Raw genomic sequence first — 22,022 nt, forward strand, 5'->3', positions numbered from 1 at the left:
AAATTTATCGGGTCGGGACGCCCCGAGGGTAGAGAAGGGTGCAATGTTGCGGATATGGGATTTGGCCTCCATATCCGCTTGTAAATATTCCCCTATTTCCCCATTACTCCCCAACTATCCCCAATCCCCCATTCCCTAGTCCCATTGTCTGTAAACAACACTCTGTAGAACCGACCTTCCCCTTCTTCCCCCATTAAATGTCGTGCCCAGGTCCACCACATCTCACGTAGACAACTTTCGGACATCTTGCTAGTTATTCTTAGTCTATGTCAGTTAAGGACTCGTTTCCATTAATTCTGACTCTTCGTTGCACCAGAATGTGATTGTATGGCACCAGTAGTGAGTTTAGGACCTCCCCATACCTCCTCCCATCTTCCTCATGAAACAATAACAACAACAACTACAACCACAGCGGGGGCGGCGCGGCCGCGGTGCGGGGAGTGTGCGTCCTCACACCGGCTTGGTTAGCCGCCATTGCCATGTGCGTCCACGGGGTTACCACGAAGGGGCTGGCTGTCAGCTCCTCGTCAAGGGCGGAGCCCGGTAACCCCCGCACCCAATAAGAAGCAACGGGCCGATTCCATCTGGGGCGGAGCTAACGAGCCGAAGGCGTGTCACTCCCCGCCGGATATACGCAGCCACTTACCGGACGTGACGTAAGAGGCGCCCCCAGCTTGGAGAAAGAACGTCACCTTCTAGCGCTGAGAGAGACCTCCCGCATCTCTGGACCGGACCGGGTCGATTCTGCCCCTGAGCCAAGAGTGCACCTTGAGCCTCGACTACCTGCCCTTCCTTGCCATCAATCCCCGTGTGAGTCAGTTTTGTCCTGTTTATCTGTCGTCTGTCGGGGCTACTATAAGACCGTGATTAAGTGCCTACCTTACTATGCTGTCTCTCTTGTCCTTGTAATCTAACGTTCCGCAATATTATAACCTCCTCCGGAGGTCTTGAGAACTGTACCCCTGGTGTCGTGTCATTTAATCCAGCCGTTGTGTCCTTTCCTCAATTGATTTAGCGTAGCGCGACTCGGCCAACGTTCGAGTATAATCGGGTAAACTGTGCAGACGCGGTCATACCAAACCGCTCGGTAAACTAACATCCACAACCGCGTCTGTAACAATATATATACATATATATATATATACATATTGTGAAAATCAACCAAATCCACAACTCGTCCCATAGATAGGTTTAATTTCAATTAGATCGTAACATCATCCTGTAAAATACACCATGCAACATATATGTCAGGATCAAGGCATCATATGAGAAAGATTGGATATATCAGTCAATGCCAGCAAGCCTAGAATATAAGTGGGTACGTACCATTCAATTCTACATGTCATTGTATAAAGTCGCAGGAGTGGCCTCGAGTCGCGGACGTCCTGAGGTCTTATAGACACCGCCCAGTGGTTTAAGTGAGCGTCACACCTGGGTTCAACTTACATTTTCACCACATTCTCCCCGCCGTTAGAACTATGCTGCCACTAGGCAGGAAGCGAGCGCGAGTCAGCATTAATGGGTAGAGGAAGTCATTGTATCATTATTAGGGTGTCAAAGAAATATCCCTATTGATTCTTGTCTTTGCGCCATTGTGTTATGTTTCGCACACTGTCAAAGCGTCTTTAGGGCTTCCTGGAAAGCGCTATACGAAACAAATCCATTATCAGTAGTACAGGTCAGTCGGTCCATCCGTAGAGGTCAGTGTGGCGAATTACCCTGCCAGCACAGGTTCGGAAACTACCGGGTACGACGTCCCCAAATCCGGAGTCCCCTGCTTCGGAGTAGCCGCTGGAGGCAGGTGTCGGAGGGGCACCTCAGTGCCCTCACCGCTTCAGGCAGGGGTGTATCAGGCGAAGGGAGGGACGGCAGATGTTCTCTAGGCGCACTCATAGCCTGGTTAGCAAACATGTCCGATACTGGCAGACGATGAGCCTGTGGGTCACAATAGTCTAGTCTCACAGGCCTATGTGCTGGATAAGGTGTACCTTTTCGATATGCAACTCATTACATAAAGTGTACCTTGCACGTAGGGTGTACCTTGTCGAAGAGCGAATGTCCATTCGTCGCAATGCAACGCATTTCAGGCAGATGTGTCGATGTGGAAGATGTGTAAATCAGTAAGCCATGTCTATTCGTCGCAAGGCAACACATTACAGGAAGATGTGTCGATGTGGAAGATGTGTAAATCAGTAAGCCTCTTTACAGTAAGCTGTAACAGTAAGTAAGATTACATGACAGGAGGCCATGACAGTGTAAGTCAATTACAGTAAGTCTGTACCGGCCTAGGAGTTGTAACAGTAAGTAAGATTACATGACAGGAGGCCATTTTAGTAAGTCCATTACAGTAAGTCTGTACCTGCCTTGGCTCCCAAGGGTACATGGTCGATCCACATTACATCCATGTCATGGAATTGCCGAGGGAGAGAACCGACGAGAGCCATAACGAGAGTTACGCGATACCCCGGAGTCCCCCGTTTTGAAATCACGAGACTCGAGCGCTCTCTGACGGCAGCGCGTACGAATTACAAGCTCCGGCAAATAGTTTCAAGCAAAACGTTTGCCACGAGTGCCCTCCGAAGACTGCCCGAACGACCGGCATGGCAGATTACGACGACGCACAAAACGACCGAAATGCGCCTTCCCAGCGAAGCGCGCAGAATCTCCTGACCTGCAGCACAGCGCGCAGAGGATCGGAGAAGATCGGCTATACCGGCTACCGGCTACCGAGAGAACGTCCCGGATGGATTGTCCATCCATGGCCCGTTCGGCCGTACCGGCTACCGAGAGACGTCCCGGATGGATTGTATCCATGGCCCGTCCTATTGACTACGCGGCGATACCGGCTATACCGGCTACCGTCCCGGAGGGATTGTCCCGGAGAGAAAACGTCGAGATCGAGAAATGGAAAACGTCCCGGATGGATCGACATCCAAGAGGATGGCCCGGATGGATGGATCGACATCCAAGAGGATGGCCCGGATGGATGGATCGACATCCAAGAGGATGGCCCGGATGGATGGATCGACATCCAAGAGGATGGCCCGGATGGATGGATCGACATCCAAGAGGATGGCCCGGATGGATGGATCGACATCCAAGAGGATGGCCCGGATGGATGGATCGACATCCAAGAGGATGGCCCGGATGGATGGATCGACATCCAAGAGGATGGCCCGGATGGATGGACCATCATCTCACCCCCTCACTCATCCATCCCCCCCCCCCCCCTCGTGAAGTGTGAGCTAACAGCCGCGCACCGCGCACCGAAGTCGAGCGACCTTCACAGTCTGGGTCAGAGGGAACGCAATCAGGCAGCGGCCGGGCGAGGCGTCTCGCAGTCTCGAAATGTGTGGAGGCGAGCCAGGAGACCTGTCCTAGAAGCAACAAGCCCAGAGTCAAGGGCGATCCGGCGGGCCGGTGCCCACGTGGCTTGCTCAGGAGACGAGGGAGTCGGGCGCAACGCTCAATGTCACCGTGTCATGGGGTCACCGTGCACCCCCAAATGCCCCGTGCCTTATCGATTAACGGCATAAGTCCTCGATGTTGGCTAGTCGCCCTCGAAGGCCGCCACGTTATGACACGCACTTTCGGGCAGGGGCGGTCAGATTGAGTATTTCTGCTATCTGTAGAGGTACCCAGGTAGACGAACTCTGATGACGCAAGCGCGGGAAACAGTTAAATGGCGCTGTAAAGCAAACGCGTGATTTAGTCGATGACGTCATCAATTGCTTCGGGCGCGTGCGGGCGGGTTTGATGGCGAGTTCCAGCTGAGCGGTATCCCCAGACGGAGTAAAGTAGCACTCCGAAATCTAAAGTCTCGCGTCCATTGGGCAGCAGCATTCGAGCGGGCTCGAGATCGGAGTACGGAATACGAACCCGGCCGACGAGTGAAAAGTATTATCTAGGGCGCACCGCGTACGAGGGAAACCGAAAGTTGAGCTCGGCCCGTTGAACCAGTGCGGCTTCGCCGAGTCGAGAGGGCGAGCACGCCGAGTCGAGAGGGCGAGCACGCCGAGTCGAGAGGGTGAGCATGCTTGGCAGCGATAGACTGCACGACCTGAAGTAGCGTCTCGTTTGTTTAGCTGTCGGGTCAAAGGATCGAATACATATCACGCCCTGAAGTAGCGTCTCGTTTGTTAGCTTTCGGGTCAGAGGATCGAATACATATCACGCCCTGAAGTAGCGTCTCGTTTGTTAGCTTTTGGGTCAAAGGATCGAATACATATCACGACCTGAAGTAGCGTCTCGTTTGTTTAGCTTTCGGGCCGTGTTTTGTCCGGAGTTTTAGACATAGTTAGTCATATAGAATACACATGGTATACGATCATCTATCATAAGCATAAGCCCGAGTGTCGTGAAAGGCTATGAAGGTCCCGCTCGACGTCCTTAGAAACTCATCCGTGCTGCGGCGAGTCCTTGAATGGTGCCAAGCGAGCCTCCATTGAGGCGATTCCGGGCAGCGGAGTTCGCCGGCCTCGTTGAGTAGCCACATGTAGGTGGGATTTCGACGAGCCGCGATCAGAATCGCCGGCCTCGCAGAGTGGTGCCCGCGAAGGGCGCAGTGCACGATTTGCGCGTAGGAGGTGATTCCACCGAGCAGCGATTGATCGGGTTGTGCCCGCGATGGGGCAGCGCGCGACTCGCGCGTAGGAGGTGATTCCGACGTGCAGCGATTGGAATCGCCGGCCTCGCAGAGTGGTGCCCGCGTTGGGCGCAGCGTGGCTTCGCGTGGGAGGAGGTGATTCCGACGTGCAGCGATTGGAATCGCCGGCCTCGCAGAGTGGTGCCCGCATTGGGCGCAGCGTGGCTGCGTGTAGGAGGAGGTGATTCCGAGCAGCGATCGGAATCGTAGGCCTCTCGTAGGCCTCACAGAGTAGTGCACGCGACGGGTGCAGCGCGCGCGATTCGCGCGGGGAGGTGCTTCCGAGCAGCGGTCGGTCGGGCACAGAGTAGTGCACGCGACGGATGCAGCGTGCGGCGTCGCGTAGGAGGAGGTGATTCCGAGCAGCGATCGGAATCGTAGGCCTCACAGAGCAGTGCACGCGATGGGTGCCGCGCGCGCGATTCGCGCGTGGAGGTGCTTCCGAGCGCGGCATGACAGTCAAGGGAGTCGTGAACACTCGCGTGGTCATCTCATCTCGGGCCGAGGCACGCAAATCAGTTGGTCGGGCCGTCGGCTCCAAGCGGGTCCGTCGTTCCGACGGGGTTTCGGCCGCAGGACGTTGCCCAGTAGCATCGTTCTCCAGGCGTCTTGCCGGAGTCCGTCATGCCTGCTCCGGCGTTCGGGCCTCAGGAGAGCAGTTCGCGTTTGACGACGCGGTCCCGCAAAAGGCTTGCGAGGTCCCCATCGCATTCGGTCCTTTTGAGGCAGACCGGCGGCGAGAGTAGTCGGAGCTCCGTAGCTGGAGCTAGCTCGACGGGTCCTCCGCCGGTCATTCTTCTCCGAGGTGGGCCTCGCAGGAGCGCGGAGAATTTCGGGAACGCTCGTCTGTGATCTGCGTTCATCCGGCCATCGCAAGACTCGTGTCCCGCCATTTCCGAAGATCATAATTGAAATTAAGTGTTGTGAAAATCAACCAAATCCACAACTCGTCCCATAGATAGGTTTAATTTCAATTAGATCGTAACATCATCCTGTAAAATACACCATGCAACATATATGTCAGGATCAAGGCATCATATGAGAAAGATTGGATATCTATCTATAATTCCAGTAATCTCTGTGTGTATGTATGTATGTATGTATGTATGTATGTATGTATGTATGTTTGTCTGTGACCGCTGTTTCTCGACAACCACGGGTCCGATATACTTTAAACTTGCCAGGTATATTGCTGGGGACCCGAGGATGTGCCTTTTCAAGGTTTCATATTAATCGGACAAGTAGTTACCGAGCTATGTCCAAAAAACGATTCAACCAATCAGAGAGCAGCGAGCTATCACGTGTGCCGAACGTGCCGAACAGACTCTGCCTCGGACGGCACATTTGAGAGCGTATTCATTTATTTCACGTTGGCAAACTATGTTGGCGTTAAACTATGTTTTAAAACTAATTAAAACTAATTTGCGATTCTTTCGCTTTCCTGCGCGTTTGTGCACGCTACGGCGATTTCTTTACCAAACTCCGCAAGCCGTTCGCTTTGGACCAAACCATTTCATGTAAATAGAGGGGGGGGGATTGTCACCGTACTCGCAAGCCGTTCGCTTTGGACCAAACCATTTCATGTAAATAGAGGGGGGGGATATAATTTTAGATATAGATATAGTACGGGCATGCCCTAGTATCAGTCAATGCCAGCAAGCCTAGAATATAAGTGGGTACGTACCATTCAATTCTACATGTCATTGTATAAAGTCGCAGGAGTGGCCTCGAGTCGCGGACGTCCCGAGGTCTTATAGACACCGCCCAGTGGTTTAAGTGAGCGTCACACCTGGGTTCAACTTACATTTTCACCACAATATACATATATATATATATATATACATATATATATACATTATATATATATATATATATATATATATATATACATATATACATATATATATATACATATATATATATACATATATATATATACATATATATATATACATATATATATATATACATATATATATATACATATATATATATATATATATATATATATATACATATATATATATATATATATATATATATATATATATATATATATATATATATATATATATATATATATACATACATATACAAGATATATATATATATATATATATATATATATATATATATATATATATATATATATATATATATATATATATATATATATATATATATATATATATATATATATATATATAGTATTTGAAGCTCTGGCCAAAACACTGGCAACGTCCTGCTCAGTAAATGTACTTAAAACACCAGCCACAGACATTTTTCAGAGTGAAACTAGCACAAGTGAAACTGCCAGGAGCACGTTGTTTTGTAAAACCAAAGCAAGATGTGAAAGTGCATCAATTGACCTTCAGGCAAAAATAAACAATATGTAAATGAGAAAAAGGAAGTAGAGTCTGATTATGGAAACATGGACAGCCACAATGTTGGAGTTTATAAAGATAAGAGAAGGAATTTTTCAGGAAGATTACTTTCAATCAATAAAAGTATTTCTTTTACATTTTAATCTCAAGTACAAACTTGATTAGCTCGTGTGTTGTTATTCCAGTTCACGGTAACATTTCTTGGCTTCAGAGTGGACTTGTGCGTCATCTTGAAATGAAGTGAAACTCACCAAATACACACTCATACCAAAAGCAGAAGTAGGCCTTTGCATGTAGTGATGTGACGGGCAGTAGTATGTGCATGTTAACCAAACAAATTGCTTTAAACTTTTGCCGTCGTCTTTCAAGAACTTTGTTTTCTTGTTTCATTAAGCCGGCCAAGATAAGTTATCATAAACAGGAAGGGAGATAGAATGCCATGTTAGAATTATGGAGAGAAACTGTTTCTGCATATAGAGTGTCATGGGCCTTCCCTGGTTGATTGCACAAAGTTGTTTTACATTGCATAATTGTGAAAAAGATTAAATTATGTTAATCAACATTTACAAGACAAATTCAACTAGAAATGAACCCAAAATTTAAAGCCTGTCCACGTCCACTTTGTACTGAAGTTGAGGAAAACAGCAGGAAAAAAATAAAATAAAATGTAAAATTTATTAATTCGTTTTCTCCATATTCTCATAATAAAGGTTTGTTGAAAATTTGATGACAAAAGCTGAAATGGTAAAAATGTTATGGCCTGGACAAAGACGGACGGAGACACGACACACAGACACACACAAAAACCCAGTATCCCACTGTGCAGGGGATGGGCTAATAAGAAAATGCATCAGATGCCATTGATGCCCATCAGAGGCTCATTTGTGTGTAGAAAAGAGGTCGAGTTATGGAGCCCACCCCTTGCTCACCGCAGAAAGGTTAGTTAATTTTCAGTCCTATATATTGCCTCTATTTGACCTTGATCATCTTACTATTATTTGTTATTAGCAAATATCACCCATTGCTTTGCTGCCGGGAATACTAGGAGAGGGGGAGAGGGGGAGAGAGAGGGGGTGAGAAAGAGGGAGAGAGGGGTGAGAGAATGGGTGAGAGAGGGGGGGGGGTGAGAAAGAGAGAGAGGGGGTGAGAGAAGGGGTGAGAAAGAGAGAGAAGGGAGAGAAGGGAGAGAGAAGGTGAGAGAGAAGGTGAGAGAGAAGGTGAGAGAGAAGGTGAGAGAGAAGGTGAGAGAGAGAAGGTGTGAGAGAAGGTGTGAGAGAGAAGGTGAGAGAGAGAAGGCGAGAGAGAAGGTGAGAGAGAAGGCGAGAGAGGGTGAGAGAGAGTGGGAGAGAGTGAGAGAGTGTGAGGGAGAGTGAGAGTGCACGAGAGGGTGAGAGTGTGCGAGAGTGAGTGTGTGAGAGAGTGAGTGTGTGAGAGAGTGAGTGTGTGAGAGAGTGAGTGTGTGAGAGAGTGAGTGTGTGAGAGAGTGAGTGTGTGAGAGAGTGAGTGTGTGAGCGAGTGTGAGAGAGAGAGAGATCGATAGAGATAGAGACTTTTTAGACTTTTTATTACAAAAATATAAAAATACATGTTTGTCAGTCGGTGAAGATACTATTCAATACAAGCACAATAATCGAAAAAGCACAGAAAATAATAAAAGAAAAAAACAGGAAAGGAAAGGAATTTAAACCGTACAATGAAATAAAAAGAAAAACCAAAAACTGACCCCACCCCACACTACTGATTCCAAACGAACCAACACATATATATCATTAATTCATTCTCATACACCATGCAGATCCCATCAAAACACCAAATGTTCATAAACTCATCAATCCTTTTCTTTCTTTCAGAAAAACAAACTTGAAGTTTAAGTCTTGCAGATATCAAGGCATTAAAAAAGAACATGATATTGCATTGCCCAATCAGCTTTCCCTTCAGTTTTTCTTTCCTCGATAAATAAATTGCCATTTTCACCGTGGCCACAAAAAACAAAAACAACATATGTACATGTTCTTTCATATCGTTGAAACCAAAAATAAATGATCACAGAGAAAAAGTGATATTCATTTTTCCAGACATGTAGTTAAGCCATTGAAATAAAGGCACAAGTCTTGCGTAATCAACGTAAGCATGGAATACATCCTCTGTGCAAACGCAGAATGGGCACACGTAGATGTAGGCGCAAAATGATTCACTAATTTATTAGACGGAATGATCCAGTGTATCAATCGCCACTGAAGATCACCTTCCTTTTGCTTACCAGCTTACTGCACATCGATTCCCATGCAGGCTCAGATGGGAGTCCTTCCAGCATTAACCCTTTCCACCTGGCCATTCCATTTGATGGTGAGTTCGTTCCCAAGCAGAACTGTAGTACATAAACAATACAGGTCTTCACTACTACATTTCTGAAAAATGTTTTGTCCATCACTAATTGGGGGCAAGTCTCTGACTAAGCTGTCCCAATAAACCAGGAAATCGCCAGTCATTGGATGTCACCAAAACTTCCTGGGTCCATCTTAGTCCAAGTTGAACTATTTTCTGTACTATTTCCTTTCAGACTCTTCCAATTATTCTATTTGACCATATTCCAGTCATATCAGCTATCTCCTGCACTGCCTTCCACCCCCAACCAGAATCATAGTGGAGGTCCAACACTTTGATTATGCCTGCTGTAATAAAGTGTTGATAAAAGTCTCGGCTTCTTGGAATTGCAGGAAAAAGCGGGTTGTAAAAAAGGGGTTCTTCCACAAACATGTTTGTAGCATAGGTTTCCTGCTGGCGACTAGTTGAAAGGTTTTTCCAGGCGTTCAGAAGGCTCTGATAGAATGATGGTAGATGAAATGTGTCAACATGTTGGAGTTGGATTAAGAAAAGTTCAAGGCCGTATCCGAGCCCGCTTGCTTTTCGCAACATATGATAGGCCAGAAGACGGCTTGGCAGTCGTTCTTAGTACATCAACTGCTGTATGGTACCAAATTGGTACCAACCAAATCCTTGGCCACCTTCAGCCAATGGGCTACAGATAGCATTTGTAGTAACCAATGGTGACCACTCCAAAAAAATCCACCAGTAGACTCTGTAGTGCCTCCGGCGGCTGAAGGCAGATAAACCTATGCCACAAAGAAGAAGCCACTAAATTATTAACCACTAGAACCCTGTCTTTGTAGGAAAGGTGTGGCAGAGCTCGATTCCACAGTCCCAATCTTTTTTTAACGTGTTCAACCATCCCGTCCCAATTTCTGAGGATGTAATGTGGAGATCCCAGGAAAACCCCAAGGTATTTGACTCCATCTTCCACCCATTTTAACTTCGTTGGTAGATGCACAGGTGGTACCAGCACTGTTCCAGGTGGATTGTTCTTGAGACAGGGAATCCATAAGGCCTTACTCTTGTCCCAGTTACACTTCAAAGAAGAAGCGAGGCAAAAAAAGATTTAAACATTCGACAAGTGCAAAGATATCATTCTTATTCTTAACAACCACACAGGCATCATCTGCATAAGCCGATACAACTACTGAAGGACTTCCAGGGGAGTCCTGAAATAGTCATAGTCACTCCTGAAATATTTTTCCTAAATAAAATTAGAAGTGATTCCATTACCAAGGAGAATAATAACCCAGAAACCGGGCATCCTTGTTTCACCCCTCTTTGAACCTGTACCGGAAAACTGAGTTAGTTATTTATTTTAAATAAACTAAATATATTGTTGTACAATAGAGTCACGTAAGCCCTAAAATTGGCACCAAAGCCACATGCTTCCAGCTAACGATGCAAAAAAACATGATCAACACGATCAAAAGCTCTTTCCAAATCATGGAATAAAAAATAAAATAAAAACCACCTTTAGAGGCCATTTTTCCCCGCAAGCGGGGGTTGGCCTTTTTCGGGAACTGTGGTTGTTGTTGTTTTTCGGTCCCCTTTTTGAAGCAATGTTTTACGGCCGGATGCCCTTCCTGACGCCAACCCTTTTTGCCGCCTTTAACGACAAGCAGGGAATTACCAGTGAACTGGTACTCAAATTAGCCGACCTCGGAAGGATGACAGGCTGAGTCAACCCCCCTGGTGTTAATTCAGCGATTGACTGGGATTCAAACCCAGGATCCTAGGATCCTAAGCCGGCACCCTAGCCGCTAGCCCAACACCAAGGACTAAACCAAGGATATTGGTTAACCAACACCAAGGATATTCCAAATCATGGAATATTATCCCAAAATCTTTTTCCAAGCAATCACACTCCATTAAATCCCTGATCAAAAAAATATCACAAATAGATCTGTTTGGGATGCAGTAATTCTGATCAGGATGGACTAGATCACCGATTAGTCTTCAACCGACTGGCCAACACTTTTGACAATATTTTGTACATAATAACGAGACCAGCCGCCAATTCTTTATCTGTCGTAGACCTCCAGTCTTTGGAATCAGCGACAGCACCGCTATTCTAAAGCTTAATGGTAGTTCTCCATGCACCAATGATGATTCCAGGACATTCAATAATTCAGTTCCTTCAGGTGGAACACACACAAATGCATGCTTCCTTGTTAAATTGTTGAACGCCTCTAACCGAGAGCATGTATTCACCATAACAGCGAATTAACACCCCCCCCCCCCTCACTTGTCCGAACCGGACAAGAAGGTATCAAACCTAAATAAATCGAAATAAAATAAATAACAAACGTGCATTATAAGCACAAAAGGGCTTACAAAGCGTCGTCGAAGCTGGTAGGCCGCACCCAAAATGGGCCCGCTCTCAATCCTCTCTCTCTCGAGAAGACAAAGGTGTAGAAAGGATGAAAACAAAACGCCAAAGCACACAGGATGGAAAAGGAGAGGGAGGCGAGAGCCGTAGAGGGAGGCGAGGGCCGGAGAGGGAGGCAAGGGCCGGAGAGGGAGGCAAGGGCCGGAGAGGAGAGGAGAGAACCACACTGAGGACTCACCACAACAGAGCAGGTGCACACAGCCACCATCTTGCCATGCCCAACACACAAACAGCCAGCAGGAGGTGAGAGAGAGAGAGAGAGAGAGAGAGAGAGAGAGAGAGAGAGAGAGAGAGAGAGAGAGAGGGAGAAGGGGGGGGGGAGAGCGCGAGGTGGAGAGAGGAGAAAGAGAAGAGGGGGGGGGGGAGAGGTTCAGGCAGGTGTGAATCCCAGTTTAACGTCAACCCGAGTGATGGCACACACATTGATGAATCACCCTGCCTGTGAGACACTGGGATGGTGGTTTATAGTGGAGTCTGGAATCAAACCCAGGCTACACCATTTAGAACAAGTGTGCGTACCTCTCGGCCATCCTGCCATGGTGTGGGGATTCATTGCTTTGTAGTCAATAAAAACATTTTTGGATTCTCTCTTGAACCAATAGTTCACTTGTTCCGTTGCTTTACTCATTCTAATCCTCCAATTTATTTTCCCTTCCTAACTCCAGGGATGTCCCACAGAAAACCGAACTGCCGTATTGCCATGGAAGCTTGTAAAGAACAAAGTTTGTAGAGCATTCGCTAAGCCACTTAAGCACTCAAGTACTCAAAGAAAACAGTTGAAGAATACTTAATTTACTTTATATATGTTTCTATCTATGTCAACGTGATGGGTGCCGTGCAAAAAAGGGGAAATGCCATGCAAAACAAAAATTGCAAAACATTTTCAGCGGGCGAGGCACCGTCTGAGGCACAGCACAACACCGCAGGTCCCAAAGCAGGTGGATAGGGCCTGAACTTTGTACGTCGATCAATGTATTTTTGGTTGTTTTAAGCAGAGGAACAATGCAGAGACAGTGCGGGTATTTTGCCGTGTATCACCATGGCTTGCAAACGAACACCCAAGCAGCTTGTAGAGCTGTCATGTAAAAATAAAACTGCACATATTCAGTGGGAGAGGCACCGCCCGAGACACTGCACGACACTGCAGGGGCCAACGCAGGCGGGTGGGGCTTGAACTTTATACATTGATTGATGTATTTTTGGTTGTGTTTTAGAGTGACAGTGCAGGTACTTTTGCCATGTATCGCCATGGCTTGCAAACGAACAACCAAACAGCTTGTAGAGCGCTCGCCAAGTGGCGTAAGCGCCCAAGCAAGCACTCCAATGAAACAGCTGATAAGGAACGGCTGGCTTGGCAAGCGATAGCAAGTTGATTGGTAATGGGACACACCCACAAAAACAAAAACATCACTAATTTCTTAACTTTTTCAGATTTCACTCCACATTTCTACACTTATTTAGTTCATGAGATCCTCAATTATACACTTCAATTTGGCCATGAGAGGTCATCGTGAAAAAACGCATCACATAATGCATAAATCTGTCCAAGCATGTAATTTGAAAACTATAGCACAGACAAAAGCAATGTATACAGCGATCCGTAGGTATGAAGATCAGACATTCAATGATGTAAGTGAAGAAAGTGGGGGAAAAAAACAAACTCGAGTGCTTCATCGTTAAGAAACCGTTGCGGCCTGTTACAAGGCCACTTTTGAGCAGGCTGAACAAAATGGCGGTGGAAGAACCCAGCGATGTGACAGATGGCTGACCAAGATTGCACGCCACCATTTTGGTAAGGCTTATTTTGTTTTCTTTGTGATGAGCACCCCCTAAATGAGCACCCCCTAAATTATCTTTAAAAGGAGTGTTAAAATTTACCCAAGCACCCAGTTTTCATTCATGCACTCCTTTGAACCTTAAATATGCAGGCAAAGTTTTGAGCCACTAAGTTTCAAGATTTTGGAGTTATGGAGGAAACACATACACACTTATTATTATTTTACTTATCATTATTATATTATTTTATATATGAGTTATTTTACCATGTAACCCAGTGCTACATGCCGCATGGTCGGGTAGTCAGCTACTAAACTGGCTACCCTCACTGGTTCGCCAGTGGGGAGGGTGACTGTGACACCCTGTAGAACTAAAAACAATACCTGTCAAAGGGAGGATGAGCTCCCTTCAGGAGCCAAAGGCCATCCAGTAAGGAGATGTTGTCTCCAAAAAAACACTCATCCGGTTGGACCGGTTTCTTAGGTAGTAGGTTGTAGGCAGTAACCGCTCGGAGTGGTATGACCGTTTTGACCTAGGAGCGTTAAAGTGGTGCCCGGAACCATCTTACACTCTCCATGTCAGGATTGCTGAATTTTCTTTGTTTCACTCAAACTATAGCTACCAGGCTAGCTTCAATCTCAATCTCAAACAATCGGTCTCGGTCTCGGTCTCTGTCTCTGTCTCTGTCTCTGTCTCTGTCTCTGTCTCTGTCTCTGTCTCTGTCTCTGTCTCTGTCTCTGTCTCTGTCTCTGTCTCTGTCTCTGTCTCTCTAACAAACATCATACACTTTTCATCAAACACTTTTCTTACTCATTTTCACTCCTCACCTTTACATTCTCTCTTCTTTACTTCTCTTTCCTCTCATTTCCTCACATTGTCCAATTATTAAATATGATAAAGTCTGAAAAGTTAATGACCCCTTGTTCCCAGCATTATGGGGTGCGAATAATCTCCGGTGACCTGCCTGTCTCTACTATCAATGAGAGGGGGGCTCAGATAGTAGTAGTAGTAGTAGTAGTAGTAGTAGTAGTAGTAGTAGTAGTAGTAGTAGTAGTAGTATCGGTCCCTCCCAAAACCCTTGCCTGTTGAATCAATGTGACTCTGTTTCAATTCACTTCACCAACATTCGTGGTCTTTCTTCGAATCTTTCCTCTGATGAACATAATCTTGCATGTTACTCTCCCAATATATTGCTTCTCTCAGAGACCCAATTGTCACACGACGTTCTTCTTAACCCCTTTAACATTTCAAAGTACAACCTTCACTCATGATTCCACTTCAAAGGAGCGTGTGTCTACTCCAACATCAACACGCCTGCTGTACGCCTTGTGGACCTCAAATCTCCAAACTTTGATGTCATCTGGCTTAAGATTTGTCTCCCGACCATCACTCATCACTATTTTTCTGTTTCACTTACTGCTCTCCCAACTCTACAAACTTCACAGCTTTCTTTGACTATCTTAATTCCTGCCATGAGGCCATGATATCCAAACTCCCTCATGCAGAATTCCTCTATTTTGGAGACTTCAATGTACACCACAAGGAATGTTTGAAATCATCCCACATGGATGTTGGGGGAGTTGAAGCTCTTACATTTTCCATTCTCAATGATTTGGAACAAATCATCACCCACTCTACCCATATCCCTGATCGTCATGACCACTCATCCAATACTTTGGATTTGTTCTTCACTTCTAATCCGTTGCATTGCAACTACACAATTTCACCCCCAATTGGTTCTTCTGACCACAATCGTGTGATCACTTTACTTACCACCACTCCTTCTGCGACTGCTCTGACTAAACGCCAGTATTGGCATTTCAATAGTGCTGACTGGACTGGTTTACGAAACTTATTTTTCCCTGAACTGACTGACTTTCTGACTGACTGACAAACTGACTTTCCCTGGAAAGACTACTGCCTCTCCTCGGCCGATGCCTCCATCTCTGCTGAACGTATAGCTGAGGTTATTGTTGCAGGAATGGAGGCTTATATCCCCTTCTCTTTCACGTTTATCTCTCCAACCAACTCTTGGTTCAATAATTCCTGCTCTGCAGCCATTCGTTCAAGAGATGCGGCATATCGGACATGGAAAAATTCTTCTTCCTCCAACTCACATTCAGCTTTCATATCTGCTAGAAATCATTGCAAACATGTTATTCGTGAGGCGAAGCATTCCTTTATCTAAAAGAAATGTGACAAACTCTCATCTTCTTCCACTAATAGATCTTTCTGGTCATTAGCTAAAAGTATCGCCAACAACTTCTGTCGCTCTACCTTTCCTTCACTTTTCCGTTCTGATGATACTATAGCTATCTCTCCGACTGACAAAGCAACTCTTTTTGGCCCTCTTTTCTCCTCTAATTCCACTCTGGATGACTCTAACATTCCATCTCCCTCTGATGCACCCCTTAGCAATCCTATGCCCCTCCCTATAATCTCTTTCCATGCAGTCAGAAAAGTACTCCTCTCTATGGACACAAGCAAGGCATACAGACAAGATGGCATTCCTTCTTGTGTCTTGAAGGAGTGTGCTTCAGAACTTGCACCCGTGCTTGCTCGTTTGTTCGTTTCGTTTTTGTTTGAAAACCCGAACTTTTCCCCTTTCCTGGAAACATTCCTTCGTACAGCCTATTTTAAAGAAGGGTGATCGTTCAAACCCTTCCAGCTACAGTCCTATTGCTCTGACTTCTACTATTTCCAAAGTCTTTGAATATCTTCTCAATAACCATTTCCTCAAGCATATTGAATCTCACCAGTCTTCTATCTGACCATCAATATGGCTTTCGCAAGGCAAGATCTACCGGTGATATCCTTTCTTACATTACAAATGTCTGGTCCTCTTCTCTGAGAGACTTTGGGGAATCCTTTGTTGTAGGCCTTGATATCTCAAAAGCCTTTGACAGAGTGTGGCATCAGGGTCTGATATCCAAGCTTCCCTCTTTCGGCTTTTCTCATTCACTCGATTCACTCATTCACTCGATTATGAGAGAGCATTCTCTCCGACCACTCTATCTCTGTAATTGTCCATGGCTCAACATCTCCCTCTTTCCCTATCAACAGCGGTGTCCCTCAGGGTTCTGTCCTGTCTCCAACACTCTTCCTTCTTTTTATCAATGACCTTCTTTCTTCTACAAATAACCAAATGCACTCAAATGCTGATGACTCAACGTTGCATTCCTCCATGTTTTTCCCATCTGCTCCATCTTCCGTCAATCGATCTGCATCTCGTTTGATCACAGCCACCTCTTTAAATTCGGATTTGCACAAGATTTCCCAGTGGGGCAAATGTAATCAGGTAAAATTAAATGCTTCTAAAACTAAATTTCTTCCCATCTCTCTCTCTAAAACTCCTCTCAACTCTCCAAACTCTTTCGAACACTCCACAATTGATACAATAAACATACTAGGTATTACCCTAACTTCAAATTTATCCTGGAATCCACACATTACACAAATAGCTAAGTCTTCCTCGAAGAAACTGGGAGTCCTGTTCAGATGTCGAAGATTCTTCTCCTCTTAACAGTTGCTTCAACTATATAAAGGATTGATTAGTTCTTGTATGGAGTACTACTCTCACATCTGGAGAGGTTCTAGCTCCACATACTTACTGGACAGAATTGAATTAAAAGTAATTCGACTTATCAACTCTCCCAATCTGACCTCAAAACCCGACCCGCTCAAATTACGTCGCAAAGTTGGCTCTCTTTCACTTTTCTACAGATATTACTTCGGTTTTTGCTCCCAAGAACCTGTTGCTTGTATACCTCCGCCATTAGCGAGACCACGGAATACTCGACAAGCCACTACATCTCATAATTACTGTGTGGCCATTGGCAACTCAAGGGTGGGTCATTATGATGTTTGTTTTTTCCCCTCCACTGCCAAACTCTGGAACTGTTTACCTTGCCATGTCTTTCCAAACACTTATGATCTTCCCTTTTCAAAAAGCAGATTTTCTGCTTTCTCAAAAACTCTGAGACTATTCTCTCCTTCTTCACTTTTCTGTCAATGCAGCTCTATTATTTAGACCTGGCCTCGATGAGGACTACATAGTCCGTGCCTGGAGCCTTCTACATAATTAAAAAACAAAAAAAACCACTACCTGACTGACACACATTCTCTTTTAATATTATTATTATAGACTAGCCGAAAGCACCCGGCGTTGCCCAGGTTCTTTTTGAATGAATTTACTACTAAAATTCAGCTTTTACTCGCAGCCGTAGAAGATTGACTACTATAATTATAATTCAGCTCAGCTTTTAATTGCGAAATGGGCCGAGGCAGCCTCGACCGGTCTCGCCACCTTGCCTATAACCTTCCCGGGGCCCGTCCCGACATTTTTTGTTTCAGAGGTTTCCTCCTATCTTTCACTGTTCAGGAGATTAGCGCGTGCAGACAAACAAACAAACAAAGAAAAACTTTCTTTTATATATATAGATAAAACCATATCCAACCGTACATGCATCCAGAAATTCACAACTTGGTACTTCTCAAAATCTCTGCCTTTTTCTGTTCCTCCATACCTGTCTTCGTCTTCACTAGCTTGTGGAATCGCCTCCCTGGGGTTACCTCTCATGTCGTTCACTCCCAATATTACAATCTCATCAACCACCTCATATTACCTCCATTATGTATCCATCTTATATCTTCCGCACTCCGACCTACTAAAAACATCTACCTAAATTGTGCATGTGATGGTGCCAGCTGTGCAACTATTATCCTCCTGTCCTGCTTTCATCTTCCTCACTTTCCTCCTGTTATTCAGTTCTTCCATGAGCCTTGACATGGGCAATAAAAAGTAAAGTCAAATATTACGTTTCCAAATTAAGTTCTTAACTACTTAAAGTGAATCGAGCCCCACAGTAGGAGAATAATAATTAAATAATTCAGAATCAAGGAAGTATGGCTATTCAGAGGGGATTTGCAATTGAATGAAAACTATTCCTCAAAATAAGGCTTACCTTCCAGCTTGCAGTACATATCCACTCACCATTCTCATTACGATCCCAAACCTAAAGAGGCCAAGTAAACAGTTATGAGTAAGAATTCAACTCGAAGACAAGACGAAAATCCATGAGAACATCCAACCGACAGGTTTTCTACACATTTATCCACAAAATGCTACTGGTGCTTATGATCACACGGATTAAAAAAAAAAATGGATATGATCACACGGATTATTCAACATAAACACACCTTTTTCCAATATATTCTCAAATTGAGAATTTTAAACAAAAAATGAACAAACTGGAGAGAGGTGAAACTACAAGTGATAAAGCCTTTTGCACAAATCAATCGCTACCCATTTGTTTATGAAAATCTATACGAGAGTGAATGATCCATAACTGACATGATGGTACGTTGGTAGGACATTAGGTCACCTCTATGCATACATGTGATCCTTTCTACCTACATTAATCCTCCTGAAGCACACTCCATCCTTTCCAGCATATTGAATCCCACACACTCCTCCATCCCCCCCAACCTCACATCTCTCACCCCTTTTAGTTTTTGTCCATTTTCTGTTTCATCCCCAGTTAATTTCTTATTTGCATAACTCCACCTGGCTGAACAGTTTACGTTTTGTATCCCACTGATGGGTCGGATCTGGATCCTTACCTTAAACCAAAATCTAATCAGCTTTTTCTTGTCACCTACCCAACTTATCCACCGAGTTGTCATAATTCATCCACAATTTATATGCTATATATTGCTTTTAGCCCTATCTCTCAATTGTGAAGAATTACTCAATTCAAAAATTCTCGTATCTGGATCCATATTCGGATCTTCACCAACATCGAATCAATTTGTCCTCGTCACACACCTACGAGTAATGCCTGGTGTTGGCTTAGCGTTTCGGGTGCCAGCTTGGGATCCTAGGATCCTGGGTTTGAATCCCGGTCGATCGCTGAATTAACGCCGGGGGGGGGGGGGGGGGGGGGGTTGACTCAGCCCGTCATACTTCTGAGGTCGGCAAATTGAGTACCAGTTCACTGATAATTCCCTGTGTGTTGCAAGGGGCGACTAACAGTGTTGCAGCAGGAAGGGCATCCGGCCATAAAATATTGCTTCAAAAAGGGGACCACGGTGCCCAAAAAATGCCAACCCCTGCTCTACATGGAAAAATGGCCTCCAAAGGTGGTTCTTCTTTTTTCTTCTACACACCAAACCAGTCCACCAAGTTTCATCCGAACCCTTCCACAACTTTTTGAGATTTAATATCCTGCTGATAGTCAGACAAACATATGAGTGAAAGCATAATCTCCATGCACTGTAGTGAACAAACCTTTACACTTTGGTCACTGGAACATGTAGCCAGGCGCTGTCCATGAAAGTCGTAGGCCACATCATGAATAAGGTCTTTATGATCCGCAGACACACGGTGAGCCACGTACATCACACAAACGTGACCAACGCACTCTGTACAGAAATCGCAACAGACATGGATTCACACAATTAATAAAATTAAAAACAAAATGAATTCAACTTTAAAATATAACTTAAAATTGCTGTGAACTTTGCACAGCGGCAGTACCCAGCAAACTTGCCTCAGTGATTATATATATATATATATATTAGAATGTTTATGCATTATCATCCATGCAAGTTTCATTCTTGGATATGAGGGGCTTGTAAAATGCAGGTGGGATTGTAAAATTTAAGGTAGGTGTGTTTGGGGGTATATAGGTTTGGAGGTACACAAACTAAAAATGCCGTTAATCAAAGTTAAGAATTTAAAACTCACAAATCAAGTAAAAAAACATTTAAAGTTAAACCAAAAGCAAGTGGACACGTCATACATGTTAATGTTTATTATGTTGTGCTTAAAAGCCTCGTTTTAACACACTATCACAACTATACCTGGGATCAAGTCCAATGATCAGTAGTTAGGGAGGGAATTGAAGCAGAAACATCATTTAAATCAACGCGAGGTCTAATCACAACTAATCCACACCACTCTGGAATTCCGTACCGATATCTTAGTCACCAAAGTAATCCATCCTCCGCCACTCCAAGTCATTCCTTGATTTAAAAAAATCTTTCCTACTCACAGCCAACACGGCTGATCTACTGCTTTGTAGATCATTGGAGTGCTGCTCTCCCCTATGGGCTGGTACTCCAGCATCACATATGTATCTCCTGGATTCTGTTGAATCTAAAGGTCTGAAGTCTCACCATTATTGGAATCTCTTGCTATGAGGACGAAGCACAAGGCATGTTGCTCTCACATCACAGGGAGGCAGGTGTTTTCTACTGTCTTGGTCGATTAGCTCTCTCAGCCCTCCGTCCTTCCCAAACAACTCCAGGAAGCACATGTTCATCCAGTAACCCCATCCTGGTTAAACTTCCAAATACTAGGTTTAATGTACGCCTAAACTAATTTATTCCTCTTTTTCCTGCATTTGTGAAACTACCTTTTGGAGACGAATCAATCGCATTCTTCCCTCCAGGGCTTCAAGCAGGCTTTTAAATAATGTATATGTACATATCTCCACGTTATGTAGTCTGTGTTCGTCAAATCTGATGTTCTATCGAAGTACAGGGAGGTTATAACATTGACATTGTCCACCCCACGTGCATTAATCTAATAAAGAAGCTGTAAGTGTAAGGATATGCTATACAATGCTCCCTTACTACTTAACATAAGTACAAACCAAGGATGTGCGCCGGGGCCTTGCAACAATCGATAGCTTTAGCATAACATTCACCTCAGGCCCAAAGTGAGCACGACTTAAGCTCCCCGCCACTGTTTCGGTCCATTAAGCAAATAATCAATCTTCGCTTTCCTTCTTTTTTTCATGTTCTGATGACGGCGTTTTCACAAACTAATACCAATATATACATTTTGCATAACAAATGTGTAAAATACTAAATAAAAAAGGAAACGAGCGCCTCAAAATACAAACTGCAATTAACTACTCTGTAATGGCCAACAGCAACTGCACGGAGAGAAATCGTCACAATATTTGGAATTGTAAAAGTGGGTTTGCATCTCTATCAACACCTACATAAAAAAGACAGAATACTATTTACCATTCCATGAAATAAGCTACTTAAGGATTAAAACAAATACTAACGTCAAACAAGATGTTATTGATAAAGCCGAGCATTGACAGGAAATATAATTTAAAAAAAGAACAAAACATATATATATATCTATATTATAATAGCCGTAGATGATTCTGTCTGTCTGTCTGTCTATCTGTTGGGTGTCTGTCCGGGGTGTGGCTTACTCGGTTTGCAGAGTAGCTCCACCCATAGCTCCACCCATTCTGGGAGTGGCTATAAACAAATATCCACCATTTTATTAACTCGCATAGCTTTGAGTCCTGTTTTGTAGGCCCGTGGTGTCTTGCTCTCCCCCAGTTTTATTTCAAATCAAATTCGATAAATCATTTCATTTTTCACAGTCGCTAACATAGTTTTAGACTCGGTTGAAAAAAAACGGGAA

The 22,022-nt window shown here is 44.6% G+C and overlaps 1 protein-coding gene and 1 long non-coding RNA gene across 12 annotated transcripts in view; both read right to left on the reverse strand.

Moving 5' to 3' along the window:
• The window catches only part of SEH1L (SEH1 like nucleoporin), a 130,676-nt gene extending 109,168 nt beyond the window's left edge, over positions 1-21,508 (reverse strand). For 4 of the 11 annotated variants that reach the window (XM_078785394.1, XM_068127002.2, XM_078785395.1 and 1 more), the window contains exons 1-3: positions 21,280-21,418; positions 19,857-19,990; positions 18,532-18,582 (exon numbers count right to left, since the gene is read on the reverse strand). In XM_078785394.1, the coding sequence (XP_078641520.1) occupies positions 18,532-18,582; positions 19,857-19,967 (162 nt within the window). In that variant the 5' untranslated portion in view covers positions 19,968-19,990; positions 21,280-21,418. Of the gene's footprint in view, positions 1-18,531; positions 18,583-19,856; positions 19,991-21,225 lie in introns of all 11 variants that reach the window. The other 7 variants (XM_068127003.2, XM_068127005.2, XM_068127001.2 and 4 more) reach the window with 5 other exon arrangements.
• Positions 1,175-1,454, reverse strand: LOC144893996 (uncharacterized). Its single transcript, XR_013624678.1, has 2 exons — positions 1,327-1,454; positions 1,175-1,219 (listed from the first exon to the last, which is right to left on the reverse strand). It is a non-coding gene; the product is annotated as an uncharacterized LOC144893996 (long non-coding RNA).
• Positions 21,509-22,022: the final 514 nt, after the last annotated feature.

The sequence above is a fragment of the Myxine glutinosa genome, chromosome 10 (assembly GCF_964187855.1).
Source record: "Myxine glutinosa chromosome 10, kmMyxGlut1.1, whole genome shotgun sequence".
NCBI lineage: Eukaryota > Metazoa > Chordata > Myxini > Myxiniformes > Myxinidae > Myxine > Myxine glutinosa.